The following is a 21,773-nucleotide window of genomic DNA, read 5'->3' as shown; positions in this document are numbered from 1 at the left end:
TCCACAGGGTAACCCAGTTATATGGTAACTGGAAGAAAACCAGGTCAGATTTATTTGCGTTGCTGAGCTAGAACCATGCACTGTGTAAGAGCCCAGGGAAGAACAAAAACCATAAGCATAATACCTCTTGGCCAGGAGGCCTCTTCTGAAATTTCCCTAGCAGTAGGAGTTAGGGAATGATCCAGGATTTAAACAGAATTCTTTGGAAAACTTACACTGAATTTTTGTGTGTATAATTTGACACCTTTTTACAATTATGTAATCTGTATAAAACTTAGATTCTCTCTTACAATTGCCTGTTTCTCCAATAAAACAAAACAAAAAGCTTATAGCTATTTTATGATCAAAGTTTAAGTTCATTGTGATATAGTGAATTTGACCATTACAAGGGTATAATGATCTTTTATTGTGTGGCTAGGAAAGCTTTCTTCTGGTTGAAATGTAAATGACTGCGTCATCCATGCTCACATATCCAGAACCAAAACATCCAAGTAAACTAATTTTCTTCCATGGTTTTGTTCAACAATAACTGGTGGTTATAATGAGGATCCAGAGCACATCCTCCAGGCCCCACAAATACTGCCCTCTTTACTGATTGAGAAGGTGACACAACTTTTCAGAATATTTTATTTTTTCTTTCAGGATATTTTAGAAAAGCAGATGATGAAAATGAAATCAGCCACAACTTTGTAACCCTGATATTTCAGTGTATGGGAATGACTTTTAATTATTGAAGATTATTCTAGCGTTGCACATTCTACTTTATTCTGATTTTTCAAAAAATGACCATCAATGTATATGCAAATTCATAGCTGGCCATGCTGCTGCTACTGCTGTAGAGTTGTTAAGTTGTGTCCAACTCTGCAGCCCCGTGGACTGCAGCCCGCCAGGCTCCTCTGTCCATGGAATTCTCCAGGCAAGAATACTGGAGTGGGTAACCATTTCCTTCTTCAGGGGATCTTCCCGACCTAGGGATCAAACCCAGGTCTCCTGCTTGGCAGGTGGATTCTTTACAACTGAACCACCTGGGAAGCCCTGGAATTGGCCATGATATTCAGTGCAGTGAAATAGAAATCATCATTTCCTAGCCTTTCAGACAATTTTGGGTGTTTGCACTTAATTCTGGAGACTTTTTTCCTGGGTCTAAAGCAGTTGTCCCCACAATCAGTACATTCCTCCAAGCAGAGGAAGAGCTGTTCCCAAAGCAGAGAGAATTGCATGATGTGTATCTTGGATTAAAAAATTTTGGTATTCATTAACACAAGCACAAAAAAGAGCTAAAAATGCTTTTACAGAGAACAAAACTTCTTTATATTACCTTTAAAAGTTGCTGACTTAGGATATAGGCTATTTTTTTTATTATCCTCCCAAGGTGATTGATTTATCAGAGTACATACAATACCAATAGATTTTTTTAAATGTTCAAGACTCAATTTGCTAATTCCTAAAAATATGTTATAATAACATTTATTTCTCTTTTAGGTTGTCATGTGGGATATTACTGCACATGCAGATCGAATAGAAAATATCAAGGCAGGTGGTACTAGAAGTAAAAAAGTTACTCTCAAGGTTAGTTTTTATAACTTTTCACCTGCAAGTTTATGCCATCAGAGTTTATCAAAAAGTATATGACAAGGTTGCCAAGCTAAACAAAGACTCAACAGAAAAAAAAAGTATTATTTCCTGTCTTCGCATCTGCTGCAGACACATTTTGAGTTGCTTTTATGTAGGCCCTTGAAACAATAGAATGGGAAAGACTAGAGATCTCTTCAAGAAAATTAGAGGTACCAAGGGAACATTTCATGCAAAGATGGGCACAATAAAGGACAGAAATGGTATGGACCTAACAGAAGCAGAAGATTAAGAAGAGGTGGCAAGAATACACAGAAGAACTATACAAAAAAGGTCTTCATGACCCAGATAATTATGATGGTGTGATCACTCACCTAGAGCCAGACACCCTGGAATGTGAAGTCAAGTGGGCCTTAGAAAGCATCACTATGAACAAAGCTGGTAGAGGTGATGGAATTCCGGTTGAGCTATTTCACATCCTAAAAGATGATGCTATGAAAGTGCTGCACTCAATATGCCAGCAAATTTGGAAAACTCAGCAGTGGCCAAGGGACTGGAAAAGGTCAGTTTTCATTCCAATCCCAAAGAAAGGCAATGCCAAAGAATGCTCAAACTACCATACAATTGCACTCATCTCACACGCTAGTAAAGTAATGCTCAAAATTCTCCAAGCCAGGCTTCAACAGTATGTGAACCGTGAACTTCCAGATGTTCAAGCTGAATTTAAAAAAGACAGAGGAACCAGAGATCAAACTGCCAACATCCGTTGGATCATTGAAAAAGCAAGAGAGTTCTAGAAAAAACATCTGCTTTACTGACTATGCCAAAGCCTTTGACTGTGTGGATTACAATAAACTGTGGAAAATTCTGAAGGAGATTGGAATACCAGACCACCTGACCTGCCTCCTGAGAAATCTGTATGCAGGTCAAGAAGTAACAGAACCGGACATGAAACAACAGACTGGTTCCAAATAGGGAAAGGAATACGTCAAGGCTGTATATTGTCACCCTGCTTATTTAACTTATATGCAGAGTACATCATGAGAAATGCTGGGCTGGGTGAAGCACAATCTGGAATCAAGATTTCCAGGAGCAATATCAATAACCTTGATGTGCAGATGACACCACCCTTATGTCAGAAAGCAAAGAAGAGCTAAAGAGCCTCTTGATGAAAGTGGAAGAGGAGAGTGAAAAAGTTGGCTTAAAGCTCAACATTCAGAAAACTAAGATCATAACATCCAGTCCCATCAACTCATGGCAAATAGATGGGGAAACAATGGAAACAGTGACAGACTTTACTTTTTGGGGTTCCAAAATCACTGCAGATGGTGATTACAGCCATGAAATTAAAAAATGCTTACTCCTTGGAAGGAAAGTTATGACCAACCTAGATAGCATATTAAAAAGCAGAGACATTACTTTGTCAACAAAGGTCCGTCTAGTCAAGGCTATGGTTTTTCCAGTAGTCATGTATGGATGTGAGCTGCTGCTGCTGCTAAGTCGCATCAGTCGTGTCTGACTCTGTGTGACCCCATAGACAGCAGTCTACCAGGCTCCGCCGTCTCTGGGATTCTCCAGGCAAGAACACTGAAGTGGGTTGCCATTTCCTTCTCTGATGTGGATGTGAGAGTTGGACTCTAAAGAAAGCTGAGCGCAGAACAATTGATGTTTTTGAACTGTGCTGTTGGAGAAGACTCTTGAGAGTCCCTTGGACTGCACGGAGATCCAGCCAGTCCATCCTAAAGGGAATCAGTCCTGAGTATTCATTGAAAGGACTGATGCTGAAGCTGAAACTCCAATACTTTGGCCACCTGATATGAAGAACTGACTCACTGTAAGAGACCCTGATGTTGGGAAAGATTGAAGGTGGGAGGAGGAGGGGATGACAGAGGATGAGATGGTGGGATGGCATCACCGACTCTATGGACATGAGTTTGAGTAAGCTCCAGAAGCTGGTGATGGACAAGGAAGCCTGGCATGCTGCAGTTGATGGGTTGCAGAGTCAGACATGACTGAGCAACTGAACTGAACTGAGGCCCTTGATTAAAAACACCACAAAACAGATTGTACTGTCTATCCCAGGAGTTCTTTTTTGTGGTCACTGTTATTAAATAAAGGAACCAAGGGGTTCTCTAAAGTGATGCAGTTGAAAAAGCACTGGAGAGAAGCTCCACATATCCAGGCTCTAGATCACAGTGTCATGAGTTTGGGTATGTTCCCCTACCCCCGAATACCCTCAAGCATTGATTTTCTTGCATATAAAATGAGTTACAATCCTTTCTGGTAATACTATGCACTGACTTGTGAAGCCGTGGATTCTGCCAAGAGGTCTGGGAAGAGATGCCTCAGCTCCAAGCTCAGTACTCACCTACATTCCCATCCCCAGTTCTTCAACCTGAGCATCATGGATCTCCAACCAAGAAACCATGGGATGCGGTCTTCTGTGCTCTTAAAAAAAGTACTTCTTCAAAAATGGAGTCCCATTGGTTCTTTCAGGTATGGGTCAGTCATTCTTGTAAAAAGTTTAGAGGTAAAATCTCAGACTAAGCTGAAGTGGAAAGAAGATAATCTAATTAGGGGCTGCCCGGGTGGGGCAGTGGTAAAGAACCCACCTGCCAGTGCAGGAGATGCCAGAGATGATCCCTGGGTTGGAAAAATCCCCTGGAGTAGGAAGTGGCAGACCGCTACAGTGTTCTTTTGTGTGTGTGTATGTGCACTTTAAAACCACCCTTGATTATGCTCATGGATTCAGTGGGTAGGCTTTTAGAATGGGCTTAATGGGTTGGCTTGTTTATGTTCCACTCTCTTTGGTGCCTTATCTGGGGAGACTGGCATCTTGAAGAAGGGGGCTACTTGATAACTTGGGGTGGGATCATCCAAAGGCATGTTCACTCAACATACTTGAGGGGTGATGCTGGCTTTTGACCCAGACTTCCCTAGGCTGTTGACTGGTACAGGCGCACCTCCACATGGCGTGTCCTAGTGGTGTCTTCACATGACTACTTCAGGCTTTCTTCTAGAACATCACAGAGTATCACTTCCACTGCCCGCTCCAGTGTTTTTGCCTGGGAAAGCTCCCTAGGAACTGAAGCAGAAAGAAGATAATCTAATTACCTAACTATATAATACATAGAAATTCTAATTTATGTTTTTCCTTGAAGTGGTATTTCTTCAAATTATTGATTTTAATTGGAATGATACATCAAGTATGAATTCCTTTATCAGCTCTCTAAAATTAGCACATAACTTTCTTGTAACATTTTGCAGCCTATGTTCCTCCTTGAACCAGAGAGTAATAAAGAAGAAATGTATATCAGACACTGTGCAGTTTCCTCAATAGAAAGTGGACATAGGAAAGTAATTACAGATATACATTGGCTGCCTGACACATTTGAGGTGAGTCTTGATGGCTTCGAACTTTTCTCCTGCTGACTTGTAGGTTTTTGGAAAATTTTATTCAAAGAGGATGTTTCAAGTAAACAATTTATCAGCATTTAAATTGTGAATTACCAGGAACTAAACATCATACACTGTGTCACTGTTGACAAACCAAGATCTGACTTGGGGATGAGAGAAGAAGGCCAGGGTTTCAACTTCCATGGTTTATAAGCCACTAAAAAATATAGGTAGTGTCAACACTGATATAATACAATAGTGGAGAAAATGAAGGTTGTAAAAATAGAAATAAATATTTTACACCTTCGTGAATTTGAATTTTATGATTTCAGCTGTTTAGAGCAGACAACTCTGAAGATCTGTGACGTGATAATGTGTCATTTTGCAAGGTGGTCTTGAATTGAGTGCATCCTGAGGCTGCTGGGTGAAAACTCTCGACACTTGTGCCGTGAGTGAGCCCGGCTGACTGCCCAGCATTTGTGCCGCAGTTTCACTTTGTAGTTCTGTGCTTTACCTGCAAAGTCTGGTGTTTGTGAATTTGAAATCTAATAAACCTCCCAAATGTTTCCCTCAAGGAACTAGGGGTCTACTATGTACTTTGAAAAACTAAAAGATAAGAATATTGAAGAATATTCTAAAAACTTAGAGTTAAGAAGGGTGATTAGCCCTTCAGGGTATTCAAGTGGATTATGCAAAAATACAATTACTTTTGAAAGTTCTAATGAGCCAAAATAAATACCATGAATTAGAATATCATAATCCTGGATTCTACAGTTTTCTAAGCTAAATAATATTGAAAGAAATTTAAAATATGCACATGTAAATTTTTAAATTAAAAAATAAAGAACAAGTAGCAAAATGAAGAAAAACATTTGCCCCAAATATGGTAAATACAAATTTTCCAGTAAATAAGCTAAAGACATATACTGAAAAACATTTAGCAGATAAACAGGAAAATCATTCAGACTTTCTAATAATCAAATAAATTAATCATAAAGCAAAAATAATGTATTATTTTGGACCTATTTAATTCTTATGTGAGACTTTCAAGTATTATCTTGTGTTAGAAAGGATGAAATGGTGAAATCAATAAACTCTAACATTACTGGTTCCAACATAAAAGTTTTCGAATACAATTAGCCAATGTAGTTCTTAAATCATTCACATTTTCAAAGTTTTTGACCATTAATACAAAATTTGGGAAATTTATACAAGAAATAATCCAATTTGTGTCCTAAGATACACAGTCACATGCATATCTTGACAAATCATGTCAAAGTGTATCCATGAAAAAGATTGGAAAAGGATATAAGGTAGAACTATATTTGATTTTAAAAACTTCTATTTCCCAAACTTTCATAATATGATTTTTTTTTTCCAATCATTAACGCATAAAGCGCCCGAGTAAGTGCAAGTCTGGAGTCTTGAGCTTCCTATAAGAGGGAAGCCTTATTGCTAAATCACTTCAGTCTTGTCCGACTCTATGCAACTCCATAGACGGCAGCCCACCAGGCTCCCCCAAACCTGGGATTCTCCAGGCAAGAACACTGGAGTGGGTTGCTATTTCCTTCTCCAATGCATGAAAGTGAAAAGTGAAAGTGAAGTCGCTCAGTCGTGTCCGACTCTTAGCAACCCAAGGGACTGCAGCCCACCAGGCTCCTCCGTCCATGGGATTTTCCAGGCAAGAGTACTGGAGTGGGGTGCCATTGCCTTCTCCGGGAAGTCTTATTAGAGGGAAAGGAAACATGGGTTCCTGATTTTCAATCACAGTGGAAGGTAACAGCTGTAACTGAAGCTGACTGGGCTCAGGCCACAGCAGAGTCAGCCAGGTTTCCAGGGTCCTCGCTCCTGTGATGCCAACAGGTCTTACCACTGCAGCACCTGTATTTCTTCTCCCACCCCTACTTTTACTCTTTATTTGCTGCTGGAACCCTCCACCTTTGCCGTTTTGCTCATCAGTTCTATTGGGTAGGTAGGGTATTGGGAAAAGTCATTTTTCCTGTTGACTTGAGAGTAGCGCTGTCATAGGTTGCCACAAAAAATCTTTCACCTCCTTTGAGAGGTGGCTGCTTGGAAACGTGGACCTTCGGGACTCTAAGGAGCCACTAACCCTCCTTGGACTCCTCTGTGTGCCAGCAGAGTTGTGCCACTAGATTACTGAAAGAATGTAGGTGCCCAGCATTCACTGCATGCTGTGTCTAATTTAACACCAAGCCTCTTATCTATTGATCTTACCTGCTTAACAATCTCATAAAAGCACCTATGTTTAGCTCCATAATTAACAGTGAAAAACAGAATGCGTTTCTGTTTTTCTATTACATTTTGCATTTCTAATGCATTTCTAATAATAATAGTAATGAGGTTATAGCACATCATCTATATATTAAAAACCAGAATGGTTTATGACTACATAGGTAAGTTTTAAAAGTGCAGTAACTGAAAAATCTTAGGATAGAAATTTATGTTCATACTAATTAAAACTAATTTTAAAATGTAAAAATGTTTCTGTGAAAAAGGACTGCAAAAGATGTATGTCAGAATAATATTTGATTTCAAAACCTTCCAGTTTCCAAATTCTGTATTTGTTTTATGTTCTTTTAAAAAATGTTAAAGAAGAAAAAATTTTAACGTAAAGAGCTTTGAGAAAAAAGTCATCACTGTTCTAGGTACACAGAACTTATTTCTAGCATTTTTAAAAATAGATTAACAGATTGGGAAATGTCTTTGAAAATCGAAGTGGAATATCCTGTCAACTTGTCACTTGTTCGGCAGACTGGTATGTCTTATTTTAATCATTACCTATTTGTTTTCAAACAATATATTTTTTATCTGATGCTTATAAGATTGTTGTGCTCTTCTGTTCCTTAAATAATCTTTGTTGCAGCAATTAAGCCTAATTAACTAGAGGACAGAATTTTACATTGTTGCTGGTTTTAAAAAAATCTTCTTTTGGATATGGATATATTGTAAAAAGAAGAATGAACTAAATTTCATGGTTGGTAATATTGTATAAACATCCATAATTATCCTGGTTCTTCATAGTCCCATATTTGTAATTTTGCAATGTTTGTTTATATTCAATTTTATCTCACAATTATGAAGATGACAACATAATTGGGAAAGTTTCTTTTAGAAGGTGGAAGAGCCTTGCATCTTTTATTGTATATTTATTACAAGTGTTTTTATAAATAATTCAATAACTACGTTGAAGAATGTTTATTTTTAAAACTTGTATCCCTCAATTTATAGAACTGAAAATTCATAGTGAAGTAGGACATATGAATGGGAATAGTATTATCTACATCCAGATACCAGCAAAACTTTACAATTCCAAATAGCTTTGACTCCCGTGGAAATCATGACACCTTCAGCTTTAGGCACTGACTGCAGCAGAAGCCGGAGAAGGCAATGGCACCCACTCCAGTGCTCTTGCCTGGATAATCCCGTGGACGGAGGAGCCTGGTGGGCTGCAGTCCATGGGGTCGCTAAGGGTCAAACACGACTGAGTGACTTCACTTTCACTTTTCACTTTCATGCATTGGAGAAGGAAATGGCCACCCACTCCACTGTTCTTGCCTGGAGAATCCCAGGGACGGGGGAGCCTGGTGGGCTGCCGTCTATGGGGTCGCACAGAGTCGGACACGACTGAAGTGACTTAGCAGCAGCAGCAGCAGCAGCAGCTGTGGAATAGCAGATGAAGGCATAAATAACTTTAATTAATTAATCCTTTGGGCATGTATTGGGTAAGGTTCTGTGATTACAAGCAACAGAAATTGACTATAGTTACCTTAAGTGAACAAAATTAATTTATTGGAAGCTTATGCCAATACTGTAATACATGCTTTAGCAGGTTAACTCTTATTATATTGTCAATAACCCTGAAAAAATACTTACGGGTTGAGGAAATGAGGCTTTGAAGGCAAATACATCATCTATCTATAGCTCACTATGTATATAGTGAATAGCCAGAATGAATGGCCAGCCTCTTCCATCTGACGGGATCGGTCCAACCATTGTATCACTGTTCAAGATTCAGAGAAGAGATAAACCCAGAAATAAACCCATACATCTGTGGTTAACTGATTTTCAACAAGGGTACCAAGGCAATTTAGTGGAGAAAAATAGTGTTCAACAATGGTGCTAGGACAAATAGGTATTCACCTACAAAAGAATTACCTCACACTCTATACAAAATTAATTGAAAATGAAATAAAGAGCTAAATGTACGAGTTAAAACTGAAAATATGGGCACACATAAATATAAGTGTTTATGGCCTTGGATTAGGTAATGATTTCCTAGATATTACACCAACAAAGGAAAAGCAAATCAGAATCACTTTTGATTAGATACCACGTCACACACATTAGGTAGCCAAAATAAAAAAGACCAAAAAATAGTAAGTGTTGTTGAGAATGTAGAGAAATTGGGATCTTCAAGACAAAAGAAATAATACATTTGGTGAAGATGTAGAGAAATTGGAATTCTCAAAAATGATTCAGTTGTTTTGGAAAACAATCTTAACAGTTCCTCAAAAGATTAAACATAGGTGCAACCATGTAACCCAGCAATTCAAGTCCTTAATATATATCCAGGAGAGATGAAAACGTACACCCACACAAAACTTATCAACAAATGTTCATAGCAGGATTATTCATAATAGCCAAAAGGGGAAGTAACCCAGGTTCATTTATTCATTCATCAGTCCATCAAATGATGAAGGGGTAAATAAAGTGTAGGATAGTCCATACAATGAAATATTATTTGACAATAAAAAGGAATGATGTACTGATATATACTACAACATGAATGACCTTCAAAAACATGCTAAGTGAAAGAAGTCAGTCACAAAAGACTACATATTGTATGATTCCATTTATATGAAATGTCCAAAATAGACAAATTTGTAGAGACAGTGAGTAGATTAGTGGTTGCTCAGGGCTGGTGGGAGGGACTGAAGGAAATGGGGAATGACGGGTAAACTGTACACAAATTCGGGGGAGAGGTGATATGAAATCTTCTAAAATTGATTTTGGTAATGGTTTGCACAATTCAATGAATGTATTAAAAACTACTTAATTCTGTACTTTAAGTGAAAGAAAGTGAAGTGAAAGTATTAGTCACTCAGTTGTGTCCAATTCCTTGCCACCCTGGATTCTCCAGCCAAGAATACTAGAGTGGGTTGCCATTCACTTCTCCAGGGGATCTTCCCCACCCAGGGATCAAACCCACATCTCTTGCATTATAGGCAGATTCTTTACCACTGAGCCATCAGGGACGCACTTTAAGTATACCCTAAGTGGGTGAATTTTGTGGCATATGAGTTGTATTTCAATAAAGTTCTTAAGTTTTTCCAAAAAAGATTGTATCACAAAAGATTGTCAGTTGCCAAATTCAATTGCCATGTATGATAATATTAGTCTCAATACTAGCAAAATCATTAAATAATCCTATAAACTTTATAATTCTCTAAAATATGAAATACATAATGAATGCATATATTATAATAAATGGGACTATAATAAAATAGTCCCATTTCATTAAAATCTTAATTTTGGAGATATCAAATATACCATAATCACAATGTTAATGTATAGCAGCGAGAATGGTAGTCTTGAGGTTATACCTTTTCCTTGTACTTAGTTAAAAAATAAACTGTAAACTTTTTTTAAAGCACAATATGCTTTTGGGATATCAGACCACAGAAAGCTGTAACCCCTCAACCACAGGCAGAGAAGAAGAAAGAAGAAAGTATTGAAATTCCTTTTGATATACCATCTACTTTTTTGCATCTAGATCTCAGCTGGAAACCTCTCTCAAAGGTAAGTAACATGGGATTTAGTCCATTTTATTTGCTTATATACACTATATAGTTTATATGCATAGATATACATATATTTATATTTATACATATAACACACTTTAAAAGTAGAGCAGCTCAGATTAACACAGGACATTACAACTCATGTATTCATTCAACCAATAAATTCTTTCATTGAGAGGTATTATAATGTCTGTCTAGTCAAGACAGAAATCACAGATAAATATTTGTTCATGTATAAACAAGCAACAACTTACCAATGTTTTTAAACAATTACTCATTATTACATAGCAGTTGCTTAAAAATTAGTGAGCTCTTAGGTTAGCCCAGAAAAGCTTATTTTAGCCATCTTATAGTCAAAATTCTACATGTTTTACCCATCAACAGTAGAATTGTATCACAACACCTATGACCAAATAAAACTGATGGTAGCTGAAAGAAGAATTATTTGTAGTTGTCTTCAATGGCAGAACTTGAAGAAAAGTAATTTTAATTTAAGAAAAGTCGGGCCGTGAATGAGATGTATGTGAGAAGTATGAAGAAACTTCTGACATTGAAGGCTTTTTTTCTTTGAAATGTCTAATTCTATTTCCAAATTTAATATTTTTATTTTCCTTTGATTTCATGCATTTGTTCCCAGTGGAAGGGAAAGCACAGAGGGGTGAGAATATTCATGAAGTAACTAGGATTAGAAATTAGAGGATTAGAAATTTTCTGGGCAGAATTTATAGAGCTGTAGATAGTTTTAAAAGGCACAAGTAAACAAAATTCACCTGAGACTAGTTGTATAGCATGTGGACAAAATTTCTAATGGAGAAAAGTGGGGAGGGAGCCATAAGGGGAAAACGTTGTGTGTGACGGTTTCCCATTCTGGAGCAGACCCGGGCCACTGCCGGAACTCAAGGGCTTGTATGTCCCTGAAGGGACTTGACAGTTCCAGTGAGGTGCAAGGTCCCTGCACAACTGTTCAGAGCTTTCTTTAACTGAAAGATTTAGGGAACAGGGAAACAGGCTATTATTTTATATTAAAACCAACAATAAGATATTATGAAATAGAAGACAAAACAGTTTGAGAAATTTAACAACATATGAGACTTTGGGATTTGGAAATGAGCCCCCAGACAAGCTCCCCTCAGTAGCCTGGTCTTAGAAACTGTGGTTTGGGTGCTTTCTGTGGGGAAAAGCAACCAAACTCTGAGGAAGAATGGAGAAGGAAGAGAGGGAAGTAGGGACATAGCCATGTGGGGACAGAGGGAAAGGCAAGAATAAATCAGCCATGGACAGTTTAAGGACAGTTTAAAGATATATATATATATATAAGAGGGAAAGGCAAGAATAAATCAGCCACGGACAGTTTAAGGTAATAATCATTCCTATATGTTCTCTCAAAAGATAAGGCTGTCTAAAGGCGAAACAACTTTAGACCACTGCCCAACCAAGCTAAGCCTGAGTGAAGACAATCTCCTTTACAAAGCACAAGGTAACTGCCTTTGCTTATTAAAAAGGCATTTAATAAGGTTCCAGAGTTAGTAGTTTCTTATGTCTAAGGTGACTACTTGCTGGGATAGTCTAATTTGTAAAAAAAAAAAAAAAAAAAAATACAGAAAAGCCAGCCCTCCAGTATGGAATTTTACAATGGCTGTGATAGTTACAGCAAGCACATTAAAACTGCCTGTATACACCAAAAGACTTGGCAGAGCTCAGTTCAGCTCAGTTTCATAGTTATTGAGCACATTCATATATTTTTGAAAGCTCATTATACTAAAAAATTTAATGAAGATCACTTAATGAATATGTATGTGCTCAAAGAATAATTCTACAGAATGGAATGCATCTCAAGTCCAGCAAACTAAATTATGAAGTACTCAAAAACAAACTACCATTCTCAATCAGAATAGAAAAAATTAGTGTTTATACAGCACCATAATAAAACTGAGTAAAGAAAGAATAATCGATTTTTAAATATATCTCAACCTGTATGCCCTTTTGGAAGTAATTGAAGGGTGTGCTTGTAAGCTGTCAAAACTTAAAGGTATGGATTAATATCCCACCTGTAGAGCAATGCATAATGAAAGTATACTGGAATCACTAGCATCTGAAGTATTTTCCAAACATTTGCCTTATCAAAAGGATTTACGTGTATAAATTGTTCAGTGTTAAGTAATAAGACACATAAGACAAACATATCAAATAACTAATATCAAGCTTGGGCAAAATTCACCTTGAAGGTGTATTTTTCATAGAAACAACCCAATACCTCATGCTGAAAAGAAAAAAATGGGATCACATAATTTTTAGAGACATTTTCAAAGCAATATTAACACATTGCATGTGTTTTATGTATTCGGGCCTCCTTCATTCCAGAGGGTGAGTAAGGAGAGCTCCGTTCTCCAACTCCTCTTTGTATTCCATTATTGGTTTCCATGTATTGAACTCCAGCCATGGGTCAGGTACTGTGCTAATATTGCACATGCTTTTATTCATTTAACAGATATTTATGAAGTGTTTATTTTATGCTAGGCCCTGGGAGTGCAATGGTGAGTAAAATAGACACTAGTAATCAGAACAGTCCTACAAGCTGGGAATTATCATTATCAATGTAAAATTAAGGAAACCAAGACTGTAACTTGTAAAAAGTTATCGATGTCCTAGTCTTATTTTTTTAACCTAATGAAAAAAAGATGATCATCAGGGTATTAGTTCTTTTATCCAGTTTATAGTAAGGGTATGATTATGGCCTTTAAAGTGGGGGCTTTTTTTCCTTTTAACCACTTTATTGAGGTATAGTCAACATACAATAAAATGCACATGTTAAAATGTTCAATCTGATATATTCTGATATATTAAAAACCCGTGAAACCATCATTGTAATCAAGATAACAAGCTTATCCATCACTTCCAAAAGTTAACTCCTGTAGGGACTCTTTGCAATCCCTTCCTCCAGGACCTTCTCCCACCTCCACTCCCAAGCCACCACCGATCCGCTTTATGTCACTAAGAGTTTGCATTTTCTAGAGTTTTATGTAAATCACACAGTTATACTTTTCGGGTCTGTCTTCTTACAATCAGCTCATTATTTGGGGATTCATCCATGTTGTTGTGCATATCAGTAGTTTATTCCTTTTTATTCCAGAGTAGTATTTCATTGCATGGATATACCACAGATGTTTATTCATTCCACTGTTGATGGGCATTTGGCTTGTTTTCAGCTAGGACATAAATAAAGCTTCTGTGAATGTTCATATACAAGTCTTTGTATGGACATATGCTTTCATTTGTCTTGGGTAAATATCTAGGAAAGGACTGATTAGATCATAATGGCAGATGTATGTTTAATTTTTAAACAAACCACCAGTGTTTTCCAAAGTACTTGTACCCTTTTACATTTCCCCCTGGCAGTATATGAGAGTTTCCTGTTCTCCTACATCCTCACAAACAGTTGGTGTGATTGGTCCTTTTAATTTAATCATTCTGAAATATGGTGTGTGTGTGTTCTTTGCCAACTCAGTTGTGTCCAACTCTTTGCAACCCCATGGTCTGTAGCCCGCTAGGCTCCTCTGCCCATGGAATTTTCCAGGCAAGAATACTAAAATATGTTATTGATATCTTAGTCTTTATCTTAAAGATGTTGACCATATTTTCATGTATTTATTTGCCACCTGTATACCTTCTCTGGGGAAGTATCCAAACCTTTTGTCAATTTTTCAGTTGTATTGTTTGATTTCCTATTATTGAGCCTTATGAGTTCCTAATATAATCTGCATACTAGTCCTTTATCAAATACATGATTTGCAAATATTTTCTCCCAGCCTGTGATTTATATTCTAATAAATTGTTGTTATTCTCCTAACATTTCCTTTAAAAAGCAGCTTTTAATTTTAATAAAGCTAATTTATACTCCTTCTTGACCCAAAGCAGAGGTCTTTCTAAAGTGTACTTTTTAAAATGCATTATGAGATATGACTACTTACTTTAAAAAAAAAAACAGATGAATTGTAACTTTAACATTCAAGTGAGTATAATTTCTATTGATCCTTCATTTCTTTACATTAGACTCTTAGCCCATCTCTTTCTGAAGATTGCCTAAATATGTTATCATCTCAGGAGACAGAAACCTTTTTTTCCTTAGAGAACAGCATATTTCATTTTAGTGTAGGCACAGCTAACAATAGGGAATGGGCACATAAAGCTCAATGTGGTAGGTAACAGCATTATTTAGAAATACTGTCATCCTTTAACTCTTAAAGGATAATTTTCTCATTGTTATTATCTTCATATCTGTGTCTATTCAAAACATTTATTAACTTCCTATAAAGTGCCAGTGTCCGAGGATATATCTGTGCATAGACAAGTCCCTACTTTCAAGGAACTTACATTCTGGTGGGACATACACTAAAATAAATGACAAATACATATCTACATCTGCTTAAGGAAGGGCCTATATAAAATAAAACTTGAATCATGCCCCAAATGCCATCAAACAGGAGCTTCATCAAATGAATGTTCTCTTTCCAGACAAAATCATTTTGTTGAGATTTTTTTGGTTGAGTCACTAAGTTGTGTCCGACTCATGATCCCATGAACTGCAGCCCACCAGGCTCTTCTATCCTTGGGATTTTCCAGGCAAGAATACTGGAGTGGGTTGCCATTTCCTTTTCCAGGGGATCTTCCTGACCCAGGGATCAGACCCAGGTCTCCTGTGTTGTAGGCAGACTCTTCACCGACTGAACCACCAGGGAAGCCCAAAGTCACTCAGTCATGTTTGACTCTCAAATACCATAGTTAGATCTCCAACTCCTGATAGCTGACCAGCGACAGGAGGCAGAACACGGCCATAGTAATGCCTTTAGAGATAAGAGGCATGTGTTAGAAAGATCCAGGGGATCACCAAGTTAAGTCTTTCACTTGATCCCCTGGATCTTTCTAACATATACTTATGGCCCTTGGGGATTTCTTAGAAAAAGGCATATTTGACTAAATCAGCTCAGAAAGGAGATATGGACATATGTTTTTAATTCTCACCTGAGACTATAGTTGGCCATGTCCTCTTACCTGTATTAAGTTGATATGTTAACAGAACCATAAATCAGAAAAAGACTTAACTTCCACTTGGTGATCCCCTGGATCTTTCTAACATATGCCTCTTATCTCTAAAGCTATGCCCATGTCCTGCCTCCTGTCGCCGGTCACCTTTCAGGAGTTGGAGATCTAACTATGGTATTTTGAGATCTTCCTCGCACACACTGCCATCTATCCACCTACTCTGGCCAGATTTGGACCTGTTGACTAGAACACACTCATAGGCTTCTCTATCACATTTTGCTTGTTATGATAGGTTCACTGACCAGGAATCACAGGTTCACGCTGTTCTATCATCACTTTCCTGAGTACTCCTTCAGTTTGTGTCTGGTACTCTGTTGCCATCTGGTGGCCACAGGCCTGCCATGTTAGAGCCATAAAAGTCAGTGCTCTTCTAAATAGTAACTTTTTGGTAAGGTTTTTTAATTTTTGCAATCAGTCTGAATCTCCTTTCTTTTTTTTTTTTTTGTTTACAAAGCAAGAGACTTTATTGGGAAAGGGTGCCTGGGTGGAGAGCAGTGGGGTAAGGGAACAAAAGGGAGGGGATATATATACACCTATGGCTGATTCATGTTGAGATTTGACAGAAAACAACAAATGAATCTCCTTTCTTAAAAAAGAATTCTTTCTATATTTCTTAAAACTTCTCTTGCTATTGTGAATGGGGATTTTTTTTTAAATTATAATTTTGAATGTATATTAAGTATAAGACAATGCTGATTTCAAAGCAACTAACTTGCCTAAATCTTTTAGTTTATCTAGAGATTCTCTTGAATTTTATTTGAAAGCAACTCTGTGAATCTTATTCCATTTGTCCTTTCTATCCATTTCTTTCATGGTAAATTTTTTCTAGTGTTCTTTTAACAAATAGTGATCTTAAGAGAGAGATTTTCAGGAGCCAATTTTATGAGCCCAATTGTTGTTACCTCCTCTTATCAATAAAAGCACTAAAGTCCTTCATGGTGATGACAATTCCTCATGATACCAAAAGCTTCACAGGACTAGTAGAAACCTTCTGGAAAAATATGTGCTTAACTGCATATATTCCCTTTTCACCAAAATTACATATATAGTCATCTTTCCCCCCTGCTTCTTTGGGAGTAATTTTTCAGAGCTTTTTGAGGTGCTGTCTTTATATTCTTATAAGCAATAGGATGTGGATTTTTGAGGCTGGGTTTAAATCCAAAAGCCACAATTTATTATTTGAACAGATCTCTCTGTGCCTTTTCCCCCCCATGTGTTTGAAAGGAGAGAGATGAAAATAAGGGGAGTAAATAATAGCAGTAACTACCTCCTAGAGTGCTATGAAGATAAAATGAGCTAATACATGTAAGCTGTATGAACTGCCTATCACCAACTCACAGTCAGCATTAGCTACCATCTGTGAGACCTTGGGCAAGCTACTTAATCTCTGTGACCCTCAGTCTACTCACCCTTGAAGGAGGATTAACACTTCAACACCTTGGGTGTTATTGTGAGAATGGAATGATATGGTTTAGTGCACACAGCTTAGTGCCTGGTATGTAGTCAGCACTCAGTAAATGTTAGCAACTATTAGCAACTGCTGATGGAAAATTCATGACCTGTGTGGATGATGTTGAGTTCAGTACATATCCAAGTTATTCCAGGCAAGTCTGAATAAATGCAGCTGATGATAACATTTTCCTCAGGCCTCATCCTCTTTGACCATCACACCAAACACTATTGACTAAGCCCGTCTTCTTGGAGCTCCCAGCTTGGATTCTGAGATTTTCCTGATCCCTCTTTAGTTTCCCTCCTCTGATCTTTCTCCTGGCTCCATCTCACCTGGCTGCCCTCCCATCAGGAATTTACCTCAGGCTCTAACTTCAGCTGTGTGTTTCCCCTGTTGCACACTCCCCCTTTGATAACATGGTGTACTCCCCACCTGTGCTGAGAACCCTTAAATCCTGTCCTCACTGTCTCTTTGTACTGAGCCCACCCTACCGATACAGCATCAGTGCATCTGGACTAGAGCTTGTCACACGAGTCACCCCTGCCTCTCTCCTCAGGCCCCATGCCCAGTCTCTCATAGGATAACTAAATCTGTCCACAATGCCTTTTCCTTTTCACACATTTACCTTGCCTTTGCATTATCAGCAGTGACCCTTGGATGAGGCACTTGGTCCCCTTGTTAGATCAGGGGAGCACTCCCTCAGGAAACATTTATTTTTTTGAGGGTATTAAATCTTTTATTGATTACACATGATAATGGATGATACACAAGCTTCATTCCCGTCTATAACTTTAACTGGTACCATAATTCAATTTAGATATATTGCATAGGATTTGCCAACAATCATTAATAACAACAAAAAAAAAAAACCTCCATGACTTTGCATGGGTGACCCTTTAAATGGTGAACTCCAGGTCACAACACAGTAACTGTCGGTTCAACTACACCAAGGTTCTGAAGACAACAGCTTCTCCACCAAAGCAGGTTGTAAGTAAATTTCAAATGGAACCTGGCATCACCCTGAAGGAATTCTAACTTCACACGGTAGTTTACCAAAATGGCATCAGAGTAGACTAACTTTACACAGCACATTAAAAAAAAAAAACAAAAACGACATTTAATTCAGCATCATGATCAGACTATTACATTTAGCAATCAACAGCATGGGTGCAAAAACAAAATACATTAAAAGCCTTTGTTGGAATGCTTTACACTTTCCACAGAACAGAAACTAAAATAACCTGCTATACAATTAGTCACAAGTACAGTCTTCGAGTTTTTTGCCCATACACATGAGTATTGTCTAAAGCATGTCTTCTTCGTAGCAGCTAGGCCCTGCCACCACTGTGCTTGGCTGAGTCCACAAATCTCTTGCAACCTGTAGCTTCCCTGTCACCTCTCTGGCTCTCGTCTCCTGCTGAGCTTTCCTGGCAGTAATTAAAACCTTCTGCCCCTGCCATAGCGACTGCTGCTGCTGGAACCGCCATAGCCACCTTGGTTTCGTGGTTTAGCAAAGTATTGGCCTCCACCACCATAGGGGCCAGAACTTCTGCCTCAGAAGTTTCCTCCTTTCATGGGTCCAAACTTTGGAGATTGATTGTTGTAACTACCAAAATCATTGTAGCTTCCACCACCTCCAAAACTGCTTCCATCATTACCAAATCCATTATAACCATCCCCACTGCCACCATATCTGCCACCACCACGGCTGCCACCAAAGCCACCTTGACCACTGCAGTTTCCTCCACGACCAAAGTTGTCACTCCCACCCAACCCACCTCCACGACCGCCACCAAATATTCCAGAACCACTTCGACCTCTCTGGCTGGATGAAGCTCTAGCCATCTCTTGCTTAGACAGGGCTTTTCTCACTTCACAGTTGTGACCATTCACTGTGTGGTATTTCTGAATGACAATCTTGTCTACGGAGTCGTGGTCATCAAAGGTTACAAAAGCAACGCCTCTCTTTTTGCCACTGCCTTGGTCAGTCACGATTTCAGTCACTTCAATTTCCCATACTGTTCAAAATAATCTCTCAGGTGATGTTCTTCAGTGTCTTCTTTAATGCCACCAACAAAAACCTTTTTCACAGGTAAGTGGGCACCAGGTCTTTGAGAATGCTGTCTTAGGAAGGCCCTCTTTGGTTCCACAACTCTTCCATCCACCTTGTGTGGCCTCCCATTCACCTCCTCCACCGTGGCGTATGTGACAAACCTGAAGCCTCCGGAGCGCTTGGTGTTTGGATCCCTCATTACCACATAGTCTGTGAGCGTTCCCCATTGTTCAAAATGGCTCCTCAGGCCCTCGTCAGTTGTTTCGAAGCTCAATCCTCTGATGAAGAGCTTCCACAGCTGTTTCGGCTCTTTGGGAGACTCTGATTTAGACAGTGGAGGGGGGAAAGACTTCAATAATGCTTTCTTGGCAGCATCCATGGGCAGAAAGGAGTAACCTAACGAACATATCTCAGGAAACATTTTTTAAGCACATATTCCCAATGAACATGTATTTATTTACAATGTATTTATGTATGTTCTACTCTGGTAATATATTTATGTACATTATTTTAAAAAGAGAAAAACAGACATAAAAATGAGAGTGAAGAATTTGAAATAAATATTTTAATGATTTTAATTTTATGTATTAAATAGATATTAAATGCCTTTTTTGCTCTTGCTAAATGCACTGTGAATAATATCTTTTAGTAAGAACAATGTGGTTGAATGTGTCTAGTTATTTCTTGAAATGTTGATGACACTGTGTAATACGGCTAGTTAAAGATTCCATGTTTGGCTTACTTTGGTACTTGTTTTTAATGTCTTACCCAGTATGAAAAGGATTGCTCAAAGTGTGCAGATCCCAAACGAAGGAAGTATTGGTTGACTATGCTTACTAAGTCATGATGATTATCTTTTACTTTTGTCTGAAATTATGGCAAAGTGTTTTTGAAATGCAAAATGTATTTTTAGTATAGTTGAAGTTTTCTTCTCCTATTTAGTTTTCATTTATACTTTTGTTGGTTTTTCCATGGTTGATATAACCCAGAGGATATATTAAGGGTGTGTGTGATGAGTAAAGTATTGTGAGCTTACATTTCTTTATGATCTCTCCCAGGAATATAATATCACGTAAAAAAAATAAGTGATTTGGAAAAATGCTCAAGATATATCTTTAAGAGAATAGAAAAGAAGGATGAAAAGCTGGAAAACCCACTTAAAAAATAAATTGTCTACATATAATCACCAAAAAGTAATAGAGGAAAATAAACCAATATTTTAATAATGATACCTCTGGGAAATGTGATAATGAATGATTTTTGCTCTTTTATTCATGCTTTTCTCTCTTTTTGAAAGCTTCAATTAACATTTATTAATTTAAGATCTCAAAAAATAGCATTTATTAATTTTAGATTAATTAAAATTAATCAGATGCTTTTAAAAAGATAAAAGTTAGAGATGAATTTCACCCCCTACTTTAGCTGTGCTCTCACTGTTTGCATGGAGAGCTATGGTATAGTATAATCACTGATGTTCATAAACAATAAACCTGAAATAATCAGCCAGCACTAAATAACGTTCAACATGCTGTGTTTATGACAAACACAAATAACACATTAAATGGATTTTAGTTTTTAGCAGTTAAAAAAATTGACACATAAAAGGCTAACCTTGAATTATTTTTAAAAATTGCTATATGATGCCAACTGTATAAAAATGATGTGAATTACTCGTTAGAGATTGTCAAGGGTGTTAATTCAAGGGAAATATCAATGATATCTCTTATTGAGAAAATTCAAGGGTGTTATATAACCTAGAGATGTATTTTGTGTCAGGTATACTGTCAATAATTCTGAGATGATATAGATATTGTAGAAGTGACTTTCAGACTGTGCCATGGAAACTTTTAGAGCCCCTGAAAAGTGGGCAGAGGAGTCTTCCCTTTCCCACCCAGGAAACACTTCAACCAGGGCAGTGTAGCTTTGATCAGGTTTACAGGCAAGGGATTCTATATAAACTTTGGCTTGAAAAAGGCATTCTATGCAAATCAAAACCACAATGAGGTACCATTACACGCCAGTCAGGATGGCTGCTATCCAAAAGTCTACAAGCAATAAATGCTAGAGAGGGTGTGGAGAAAAGGGAACCCTCTTACACTGTTGGTGGGAATGCAAACTAGTACAGCCGCTATGGAGAACAGTGTAGAGATTCCTTAAAAAACTGGAAATAGAACTGCCATATGACCCAGCAATCCCACTCCTGAGCATACAACCGAGGAAACCAGATCTGAAAGAGACACGTGCACCCCAGTGTTCATCGCAGCACTGTTTATAATAGCCAGGACATGGAAGCAACCTAGATGCCCATCAGCAGATGAGTGGATAAGGAAGCTGTGGTACATATACACAATGGAATATTACTCAGCCATTAAAAAGAACA

The 21,773-nt window shown here is 37.8% G+C and overlaps 1 protein-coding gene and 1 pseudogene across 1 annotated transcript in view; one reads left to right on the top strand and one right to left on the bottom strand.

Annotated features, from left to right (window-relative positions):
- The window catches only part of DNAI3 (dynein axonemal intermediate chain 3), an 80,311-nt gene that overhangs the window by 34,463 nt on the left and 24,075 nt on the right, over window positions 1-21,773 (top strand). Inside the window, exons 12-16 of the mRNA XM_043876902.1 lie at window positions 1,483-1,569; window positions 4,840-4,968; window positions 7,671-7,744; window positions 10,641-10,788; window positions 12,180-12,267. Coding sequence (XP_043732837.1) covers window positions 1,483-1,569; window positions 4,840-4,968; window positions 7,671-7,744; window positions 10,641-10,788; window positions 12,180-12,267 — 526 coding nt within the window. The remainder of the gene's footprint in view (window positions 1-1,482; window positions 1,570-4,839; window positions 4,969-7,670; window positions 7,745-10,640; window positions 10,789-12,179; window positions 12,268-21,773) is intronic.
- Window positions 18,778-19,772, bottom strand: LOC122678280 (annotated as a pseudogene).

The sequence above is a fragment of the Cervus elaphus genome, chromosome 20, assembly GCF_910594005.1.
Source record: "Cervus elaphus chromosome 20, mCerEla1.1, whole genome shotgun sequence".
NCBI classification, from domain to species: Eukaryota; Metazoa; Chordata; class Mammalia; order Artiodactyla; family Cervidae; genus Cervus; species Cervus elaphus.
This window is presented reverse-complemented; position numbering and strand designations above follow the sequence as displayed.